At 55.4% G+C, this 10,877-nt stretch overlaps 1 protein-coding gene across 1 annotated transcript; it reads right to left on the reverse strand.

The window, feature by feature from the left end:
* Positions 1-2,780: 2,780 nt before the first annotated feature.
* LOC111144034 (ribosomal RNA processing 9, U3 small nucleolar RNA binding protein) lies at positions 2,781-10,461 on the reverse strand. Its single transcript, XM_022498105.1, has 15 exons — positions 10,324-10,461; positions 9,949-10,031; positions 6,884-6,993; positions 6,426-6,493; positions 6,302-6,343; positions 5,914-6,040; positions 5,284-5,408; positions 5,109-5,201; positions 4,704-4,804; positions 4,478-4,612; positions 4,337-4,399; positions 4,037-4,182; positions 3,861-3,940; positions 3,059-3,132; positions 2,781-2,946 (listed from the first exon to the last, which is right to left on the reverse strand). Exons 1-15 carry the CDS (start codon positions 10,402-10,404, stop codon positions 2,853-2,855), a joined length of 1,422 nt encoding a protein of 473 aa, XP_022353813.1. The 5' UTR covers positions 10,405-10,461; the 3' UTR covers positions 2,781-2,852.
* Between the last annotated feature and the right edge of the window lie 416 nt (positions 10,462-10,877).

A 10,877-nucleotide genomic window follows, 5' to 3' on the forward strand; every position in this document is an offset into this window, starting at 1 on the left:
ATGTTATTGAGTCCCAGAAGGAAGAAATTGATGTAGAAAGAACTTGAAGAAAGGCTAAGAACTTTCCCAATTTGTGAAAGGCATACATTTACAAATTCAAGAATCTCAGCAAACACCAAAAAGGATATACTCAATCAATGACAAAAAGAAAAAAAAATAAAAATAAAAGCAAACGACCTGATTCAAAAATGAGCAAAGGACTTGAATAGACATTTATCCAAAGAAGATATCTGAATGGCTAATAAGTGCATGAAGATACTCTACATCACAGTTAGGAAAATGCAAATCAAAACTACAATGTGATACCATCTCAAACTCAGTAGAATGGTCGTATCAAAAACAAAACTGGAAACAAGTGCTGGTGAGCGCGTGGAGAGATTGGAACCCTTGTGCAATGCGGGTCGGAACGTAAAATGGTGCAGCCATTGTGGAAAACCGTATGAAGTTTCCTCAAAAAATTAGCAATGGGATTACTGTATGTCCCAGCAATTCCACTTCTAGGCATACGCCCCAAAGAAACGAAAGCAGAGTCTCGAAGAGATATTCATATGGCCACATTCCTAGCAGCATTATTCATGGTAGCTAAACACAGAAGCAACCCAAGTGTCCAAGTGGAGGGAGGGGTAACAAAATTGGTATATGCACACCATGGAATATTATTCAGCCTTAAAAAAGAGAAAGGAGATCCTGACACCTGCTAGAACATGAACGCACCCTAACATTACGCTAAGTGAGATAAATCAGTCACCGAAAGGCAATATTGCATGATTCCACTTCTATGAGATACTCGGAGTAGTCAAAGTCAAGGAAAGTAAAATGGTGTTTGCCAGGGGTTGGGGGGAGGGGGCCAGGGGAGCTACAGTTTCACAAGTATAGAGTTCCAGATTTGCAAGCATTAGGGGAACGGATGGTGGTGACTGATGCACCACAACATGAATGTACCCAATGCCTGAATCGTACGCTTCAAGACGGTGACATCAGTGGGGCGCCTGGGTGGCTCGGGTCATGATCTCAGGGTCATGGGATCAAGTCCTGTGTCCATGCCCAGCATGGAGCCTGCTTAAGATTCTCTCCTTCTTTAACCACTTTTTTTTTTTTAAAGATTTTATTTATTTATTTGACAGAGAGAGATCACAAGTAGACAGAGAGGCAGGCAGAGGGAGAGAGAGAGGGAAGCAGGATCCCGGCTGAGCAGAGAGCCCGATGCGGGACTCGATCCCAGGACCCTGAGATCATGACCTGAGCCGAAGGCAGCGGCTTAACCCATTGAGCCACCCAGGCGCCCCTCTTTAACCACTTTAAACACACCCCTCCTCCTGGCTCCCAAGCAAGCTCTCTTGGGGGAAAAAAAAAAAAAGTCTCTGCTAATTGATAAGAAAATTATGACATCAGCATTAAAAAATGGTGACAATGGTAAATTATGTTATGTCTTTTAATCAGAAAAAAAAAAAAAAATAAGAAAAAGATGTATTCAAGAAAATCCTGCCCAGACAGATCACAATCAAACTGCTGAAAATCAAGGATAAAAACATCATAAAAGCAGCCAGAAGAAAAATGATGCGTTACTTACAGAGGAGCAATGATTCAAGACTGTGGATTTCTCCCAGTAGGAACGTGTCCATAGCAAAGGGGTTCGTGTGTGAGGGTGCATTTCCGCGTTCCTTTGCCATGTCTCTCAGGAAGTGTGCTTATGCTATCATTGAGCTCAATTTGAAGCAGAACACAGGAAGTGAATTCCATTACCATCTTCTGATCCGGAACAGGATTTGGGGGTTCAATCTGAACCTGACCGCATCTGGCCCCAGAGGGATGCAGCCAGGCAGGAGCAGGTCTCTCTGATGGTGGGCCTCCTGAGCAGGGGAGCAGGAGAGAAGTACTGTGGCTTCCTCCCCTGAGGGGACCATGCTTCCGCCTTGGGAACCACAGACTCAGTGGTTGAGCCCAATGGGTTAAGAAAAGGTTAAAGCAGAATCCTTAACAGTCTCATCTCCCATTAAAAGGAGACTTTACTGCACTTGGATACTACCAGTCAGCCTCCTCTGGCTTCGCCAGTGGCAGGGATGAATCATCCGGCGGGTAAAATCAGCAGGAAGGACATTCTTCTGACAGTCTGGCTGTCATTCAGACCAAGGGCAGAGCTATTGCCAACTCCGACACCTATCCCCAGGCAGTAGGCAGTGCAGTGTACCACCCCACCCACCCCAGCTTCCTGACCTGGCTGGGGTCTGCCTGACTTGCAGGCCTAGCTGTCATTTCAGTTCTCAGATTCCACAGCCGGCCCTGACACAACTGGACAGCCACGGCTTCCTAGCTGAGGGCCAGCAGTTTCTGACACCTAGCAGCCCGGAGCCGGGGGCGGGGAGCCGGACTAATGAGGTCACAGAGGATACTCAAGGCCCGGGAGCTGGCTGAGGTTTCCATCCCCAAGTTCCATGGAAAAGGATAAAAAGCCCTCAGCCAGGACACCTGGGTGGCTCAGATGGTTAAGGGTCTGCCTTCAGCTCAGGTCATGATCCCAGGGTCCTGAGATAGAGTCCCGCATCTGGGTCCTTGCTCAGCAGGTAGCCTGCTTCTCTCTGACTGCCGCTTCCCCTGCTTGTACCCTCTCTCTCACGCAGTCTCTCTCTCTCTCTGACAAATAAATACATACAATCTTTAAAAAAAAAAAAAAGCCCTCAGCAATCGAGACTCTGGGAGCCCTGTCCCTCCCTGGCCTCTTCCAGCCCATAGTCCCGCCAGCACCCTCCTTCCCCACCCAAGAAGCTGCAAGAGACAAGGCCCAAAGGAGAAGGCTTTTAATACAAAGAGAGCAAGGCCTGGTCTGGGAAAGACTTAAATAAAGGGGGGAAGAGTCAGGAGCCAGCAGCGGGGGGCCTGGGGGCCCTGTGGAGCGGGATGATGCAGACGGAGTTCCGGGCCTCTTTGATGCGCCACCAGCGGCCAAGCCTGCAGGGAACAGAACCAAAGGAGGGGCTGAGCCCAGGCCCAGCCCCCACCACCCCACCTGGTGGCCTGGCCAGCACCACCTTCCACCCCGCTCCCCAAGGGTGCCTCATACCTGTGCTCCTGCCCCACCCCAGCCACCAGGAAATCCCCCGAGCTGGAGAACTTTAGGCTATTGATAAAGCCCACCTGAGAAGAGGGAAGACATGAGAAGATATGAGAACAGATCCATCCTCCACCCCCCTCCGCCGCGGACCCACACCATAGCCCCAGCCTCACAGCCAAGGGCCTGGCCTCGGCAGGCCCAGCTTAAATCCCTGCTCTGCTTCCTGCTACCTGGGTCAGCCCCTGACCCCTCAGGGCTTCGGCCTCCACACCTATGAGATGGATGGAAAAAGAGTCTTGGCCTCACAGTGAACTTGTGAGGATTTAAGGAGACAGTGGACGCCAAGTACATCACCTATCAGGGTGGCCCAGGGCCTAGCTCCTGGCTGTGCGGTCCTGGCTATCCATGACTACCCCATGACTATCACCGAGCCCTGCACAGTCACCAGGTGTCATGGACCGTCCTGCCACTCTCCCTTAGGGTGTCCCATGCCCACAGGCTCTGGCTGTGAGATAGCACCAGGCTGCCCGTCACCTCCATGCCTCTGCACACGCTGTCCCTGCCTTGTCCCAGCCTTGTTCCCCTGCACCCGGAAAGGGTGGGGAGTGGAGGAGAGGAAGAAGGAGGAAGAGTTCCCGTCAGGCCCTGCGCTAAGGGCTGGGACTATAAAACAGAGAAGTCCTAGCTGGCCCTGCCCTGAGAAGCCTCCCTTCTGTCAGGAAAAAACAGTAAGGGCCTAAGTCCAGGGGCCACGAGCTCCAGGGCCTCGGCAGTGAGGCAAAGACAAGCTGGGCATTCAAGTCCCACTTACCAGGGGAATGTCGCAGAGCGGGTCAAGCCGCCGGAAGCCCTCCCCGCACTGCCAGAGCTTCACGCAGGAGCTGTGGGAGCCTGGGGGGACAGACAGACAGTGAGCACCCCCGCCCCAGTGCCCCACTACCCCCCGCCCACCGTCACCCCGTCCTCCTGGCCTCAAAGGGTACCTACCTGTGGCCACCAGGTCCGTGTTGAGCAGGGCCGCCACCGACGACACCCAGAAGGGCTGCTCCAGGCCCTGCTCCCCCCGCAGCCCATGGGCCTCACGCTGCAGGGCGAGTGGCCGCTTTTTGGAGAGGCCCCACAAGGCCACGGAGCTGTGGACAGAGAAGATCATGGGTGAGGGGCTGGGGTAGGGCAGACAGGCCACTGGGCGGAAAGAAAGAAATCACACCACCACTCGGAGAGGTTCCAGGAGGTGAGGCCGGGAGCAGTGACAGCAGAGTGAGGCATCAGAAAGGCAGCTCTTACCCATCGTCTGCGCCCGACACCATGTGCTCCTCGTTGATAAGCTGGATGCTGTCGATGGAGCCCCTGGCGAGGAGAAGCAGTGAGGGGCACGGCCCCTCCCCCAGCCCCGCTCCCCTCACTGGGCCCAGTGGACAGCCTTACTGGTGGCCATAGAAGACAAGCTGGGACTCCTCGGGGATCTTCCACACACGCACCGTCCCATCCCGGCCCCCAGCCGTCACACAGCACTCCCGGCTCAGGGCGTCCAGCGCAGCCACGGCATCCTGGTGCCCGAAGCTGTGGGGGATGAAGGGGGCGGGGGGGTAAGATGGGGGTCACACGTGCACTGGCGTGCACATCCACACACCCTCTCTCCATGCACACTCACAGCGTCTCCACATAGGAGTTCTCCGCCACGTTCCACACCTTCACGGAGCGGTCGTGGGACGTGCTGTACAGCTGGTGGGTGCCTCTGCGGAATGCCAGACCCTAATACACGGAGAGGGGGCAAAAGGGGACCTGGACTACAGCAGGCAACACAGAAGTCAGGCCCAGGGAGGACTTCCTGAAATCAGGTCCCAGCACTCAGCTGCTGTCAAGGAGCCATAAATTGCTGAGCACCACCCCCACCTCCCACCCAGGGCAAGGTCGGTCTCTCCCAGCTCTCCCCCTTTATGTCCTTTATGCACTGCACCGAAGTGCAGGTTGCCAGGGATGGCGACCCTCTGCCTCATTCACCCCATCGCCCTAGCCCGGCCCACTTAGTCGCTCGACAAATGTCCACAGCTCCTACCGACACGGCGTCCCGGTGTCCCGTGAATGTGTACAGGTGCCGGCAGCTCTGGGCCTCCCAGATAAGAATGAGCTTGCTGCGGTCACCCGAGGCCTGTGGGGAGAAGGGCAATGGCCACAGGCACCCAGCGCGTGCCCCGGCCTCTTACCCGCCCCCGCGGCCAACCCTGCCTTACAAGGTACTTGCCGTCAGAGGAGATGGCCATGCAGAGGATGTGGCTGTCATGGCCGGGGGGCTGCCCCTCAGCACCCTTCTTGGCTCGTGGGATCACATGGAGCTTCCGTCCACTCTCCACACTCCCTGACACCAGGAGAGAGAGAGGCTACTGGGATGGAGTCTGGGACTGGCTGGCAACCCCTTCCAAGGGCAGCGCAGGCCAAAGATTGGGCTGAGCCACTGGGAGCCCCTGCACAGCCCCCTCAGGCTCCTTGTCTGTTACATGGTGACAATAACCCCAAAGGGCAGCCGCGAAGCCCCAGGGAGAAGGAAAACAGGTGCTTTAGGACCAAGGCTACAAGTTCTTCCAGTTTCTCCTAAGAGTGGATGAAGACAGCGCTCAGCTGTCGAAGGGAGGACCCAGGAAGAGCAGAATGCAATCCCGGGGCTGCACGGAGCCTCAGGGAGCTCACAGCCCCACTCCTAGCCAGCAGCTTCCACTGGCACCCAGAAAACACCTCCTTAGGAGCCAACTTACCACCAGAAGCCTCCCCCATCGGGCCTCAGTCTGCCCTGATGACTCCCTCCTCGCAGACCAGCCCTCCCGAAAGACCACTGGGGCTGCACCCCCACCCAGGTGCTCACTCACACTTGATAATGGTGCAGTCTTTGGCAGCAGAGAAGATGGCCGCGTCATCAGGGGTGATGACCATGCATGTGATGGAGAGCTGGTGCCCCCGTAAGACTCGGATGTCGGCTGGGGCTGGGGCCTGAATCTGGGCAGGAAGGGCTGGGTCATTGCCACAGGGGGCAAGAAGGCCCCTAGACATACACACGCACACACGCATGCACACACCATCCTTTCCCACCACCCTGGCAAGGATCAGACCCTTACCTGATCCCGTCTGCCCAAATGCCCACCATGTTCCAGAACAAAAACCCCACCGCCTGAGTCCCCAATTAGGCCATCTGCTCACCAACCCACGGGTGCCCTATGATTCACTCCAATCTTACACCAAAGCGCCCTGCCCGCGTACCTCCTTTGCCACCGACTTCTGCAGCCTGCCCCGCTGCTCCAGCTGCACAGAGAGAGAGGGGTGAGCTCCCAGGAGCAGGACCGCGCCCCCCCTTCTCTCCCACCACCTTCCCTCCACAACTTACCACGTCCTCCTTCAATCGCCCAGCCACCTGGTCCTCCTCAAACTCCCGGGCCTCAGCCTTCTCCTCCTCTGTGCAAGGACAGACCAAGTCTGTCAGGTCACCCCGGGCCAAGCCTCCACCTCCTCCTTCCCAGTCCCACCCTACCACCACCTCAGTCCTGGGCCCCACTCGGGCTGCACCCCACAGGAAGTTCGGGCTGCCTTGGGCAAAGGAGACGTCCCCTCCCGCCTAACCTGTCTTTACTGAGAGATCAGGCTAAAGTCCCCTGAAGGTCTGCCCCACTCCCCCACCCCAGGAGGCCCGTTAGTCTCCTGGCCACCCTCCCCCAGGGCAGCCAGCACGCGCAGCTCAGGCAGCCCACCAGGTACCTGCGTCAGTCACCCATCAGGTGGCGGGGGCCGCAGCAGGCAGTTGTGGGCACAGGCCCTGCCCCTCACCTGCCCAGCGCATGCACTCACCTTGCTGCCTGAGCTGCTCCAGGTAGAGCTTGGCCAAGCGCAGCTTCTTCTCCTGGGCTGTCTCCTCCAGCTCCTCGTCGTCCTCCTCCTCAGTCCTCCTGGGAGGCAGGCTGTGGGCGGGAAGGGGCTGCCTCTGTGAGGGCCAAGCCTGCCACTGAGACCGTGCCTCCTCGCTGCTTCCCCTGCCATTCACTGCCCCCAACCCTGCTAACCCTCAGGGCCAATGATTACCCGTGCAGAAAACTGAAAGCCGTGACTTACCAAACTGAAAAGACCCACCCAGTGCCCGATAAGAGGGTGAAAAGAGACACAAAACCCAAAAGGATCACTGCGAAATCTCTCAACTCTAGAGGGAGAAAGCAGGTCCCACGGGCTGCTGACAAAAGGTCTCATACACAGTGTTGCTGGAATCAACAGCAACACTGAAAGCCGGCCGACAGCGGAACCACACACACAAAATCCTCAAGGGCACTGTGAACCCCTGGAAGCTCATGCCAGTTAAACCACCGATGACCAGAGAAGATACTGTCAGATGCACAAGGTGCCACAGGACTTGTCTCTTTTAAACCTCACTAAAGGATGGAGGCTATGCTCACTACACAAGAGAGTAAGCTAAGAATGAGAAAGGCATGGGAGACAGGGAATAGGAGAGCCAACATGGGAAGCTGAAAAGGCAGATTCCAGAATCACCACCCCCCCTAGACCGCAGAGCAACAACCAGTCCAGATCCAATAAAAGGACCCAAGAGGCAGACACTCTGGGACATCACAGTGTCACCCCCAATGCTACGGTACCAGCCTCTACCTTGAGGATGGGATTCCAGGTGCAACTTAACTGGTCTTGGCTTGACCTTGTGCTGGTGAAGGTGCTGCTTTCCCTTCCATGCCCCATCCCTGAACCAGCTGGGAGCATTCACTTCACTCAAGACACAGCCTACCAGGACTTGCTCTTGGGAGCTAGAGGTGGGTCACAGGAACCGTCCCCTGATCATGTGCCTGAAGATACCTATTCCCTGTCAAATGCCCCAACCGTTTCCCAGGACTCATTTATGACTTTGCCCACAATGTTCCCAGAAGGGACCTTGGAAGCCAAGGCTAAACCAGGCCCCAGAGACCCCTTAGTACCTGGTGCCCAGAAAGCCTTCAGCCAACAGGGTTGGTGCTATCTTTCCTTTATCCAGCTAAGGCAAGAACTTCTCCTCAGTTTACCTAATCAATCCATTATTGAGAGGTTCACACATAGGAGACAGAACTTTAAAGAAAAGCAAAGGAAGCAAACATTGTATGAGTCCACTCATATGATGTTCTGGAAAAAGCAAAACTCTAGGGTCAGTAGTTAGCAGGGGCTGGAGGTGGGGAGAAACTGACCACAAAGGAGCAGGGGGGATTTCTGGAGTGTGATGAAATGCTTCTACACCTTTATAGCGACGGCAGTTACACAACTGTGTTTGTCAAAACTCACAAACTGTACACTAAAAAAAGCGAGCATTACTGTATGTAAGTTATGCCTGAATGAAAAAACGAAAAGGAGGAAGAAGAGGTGGAGAAGGGAAGGAAGGAAGGAAAGCACAGAAATTATTAACTCAAGTCAGAATGCAGAGATGGGGCTTCTAAGTTTCTGCAAATGGTCTACCAAGCTCCTAACCCAGGTGGTGGGCACACAAAGCTTCATCACTTCACCCTTGCTCCCTTTGTCCAAACACATTTCATTGAGTCCTTCTGTATCTCACAGTTCACAACACATTTTTTAAACATTTAAAAGTATTCTGTGGGCGCCTGGGCGTTCAGTGGGTTAAGCCTCTGCCTTCGGCTCAGGTCATGATCTCAGAGTCCTGGGATTGAGGCCCGTATCAGGCTCTCTGCTCAGTGGGGAGCCTGCTTCCCCCTCTCCCTCTGCCTGCCTCTCTGCCTACTTGTGACCCCTCTCTCTGTCAAATAAATAACTAAAATCTTTTTTTAAAAAAAGTATTCTGCGGGACGCCTGGGTGGCTCAGTTGGTTAAGCAGCTGCCTTCGGCTCGGGTCATGATCCCAGCGTCCTGGGATCGAGTCCCACATCGGGCTCCTTGCTCATCAGGGAGCCTGCTTCTCCCTCTGCCTCTGCCTGCCATTCTGTCTGCCTGTGCTTGCTCTCTCTCCCTCTCTCTCTCTCTGACAAATAAAAAAAAAAAAGTATTCTGCACATTCTGCACAGGGCCAGGCACACCCACCCACAGTGACCTTAAAAGTAAGTATATGAAGTCTTTCTGTGAGCAAGTCAAGGCCAGCATGTGCTGTTAGAAACTGAATTTCCAAAGCCAACTCTTAGGGAAGGCCCCAGGATTCCTTGGTATGACAGCCTCTGTTCCACAAGCTCAGGCCTGACACCTTGTTAGCCTCCTTTGAACCCTGAAACATGCCCCACCCCTAGCACCTGCAGAATGAGGAAGATATTCAAAGCCCTCCCCAACCTGGACAGGGCCAACACCTGCCTTTCCATCCTCTTCATCTCCCACTCCCACACACGTAAAGTCCTAGACTTTTCTCCATTCCCTGAATGTCCTCCCTGCCTCTACCTGAGGGATTCCTCCTCATCTCTCCAAGCCCTATTTAAATGTTCCCTCCCCAGTCTCCAGAATACAGAGCTGTAGAATACACATCCCATCACAACACATTTTGTCTTCAACTGCCTGCTCATCTCTGTATTCTCAAGAGTAAAGCCAGTGCCTGGCATATGTTGAAAGCAACTGTAAAACTGTGGGAAAACAGATGAAGAACTAGCAAGCATTTCTTGCATCCCTCTCCCCTTACCAGCTGGCCCAGTCTGTGCTCAGGTCCCTGCCATGAACCACGGAGGTCTCACTGGTCTCCCCTTGGGACTGGGGATTCTCCCCACACAGAGACCCTGCAGGGAAGTCGATGAGACTTCGCCATCTCCTCAAAACGAGTCCTACTCATCAGGGTCAGAGGTGGAAGAAAGAGCCAAGCTCTAAGAGCCAAAAAGGCAGGAGACATGGGTTCTCCGCCCAGCTCTGCCCCGACTCCCTGGGCCTCACTGTTCACTTCGCCTGGGTGGAAGGGAGCTCACCTCTCACTCTCAGAGTCACTGGAGATCTCCTCATTCATCTTGCCACCTCCCTTGGACTTGCCCCGGTCCCCGGCAGAGTCGGTCTGAAAATTAAATAATCCTTTCATTGGTCAGGGGTCCCAACCATCCCGGCACGGAGCAAGCGCCCCTTCCGATCTCTCGAGGGCCGTGGGCCTAGGAAAGGCGGTGGTACCCCGGCTCAAGTGCAAGTTCTTTCAGGATTTAGCCCACGGAGAGAGAGACGAAGCTGACTCCAGCTGGGAGGCCGAAAAGAGGGCCGCGGAGGAGCCCGGGGCCCGAGTGTCCAGTAAGGAGTGACGGTGGTCAGCCCCCGTAAGCGGGACCGACTATAGCCCGCAGAAGCTCCAGGCTCACCTTTCGCCGCCGTTTGCCGGTCCCTGCACCCGCCCCCGGGGCCGACCTTCCCCGCTTTCGAGCCGCGGCTGCTGCCGACATGCTGCCGAATCTGAATGTAGCGGCCACCACCGAGAACTCACGTGGCTGCTAAACCCCGGAGGTCTGGCAAGACTCCGCTCCCCGATAGGTTCCCACTGCCCCGCGGGTCCCGCCTCCCATAGCCCCATTGGGTCCTTCTGTAAGCTCTGTCACGCCCCCCAAGCGCCCATAGGATAAATGCTCGTGGCCACGCCCCCAAGAGTTCCTACAGGCTCCCGCGCCAGGCTCCAGTAGGAAGCAAGCCTCTCCAGGAGCTTCCGGCCCAGGGCTATAGCGCATGCGCCTTGCTGCGGGCTGACGTCCAAGGGCCGGTGGGACCAGAAGGTCCTTCTCTGTGTTTGCGGTGTTTGGACGCTGGGAGGCGTCAGAGATGCAGGGTTCCTTGTCTCGGAGGGTGACTCCTCCCCATCGGGGGCTGGAGCCAGGATGAACCATTCTGGCACGAGATAGCCGGGAGGAATCTAGACTGCCCC

Source organism: Enhydra lutris, unplaced genomic scaffold (assembly GCF_002288905.1).
Source record: "Enhydra lutris kenyoni isolate GAN:26980312 unplaced genomic scaffold, ASM228890v2 scaffoldscaffold10, whole genome shotgun sequence".
Taxonomy (NCBI): Eukaryota; Metazoa; Chordata; class Mammalia; order Carnivora; family Mustelidae; genus Enhydra; species Enhydra lutris.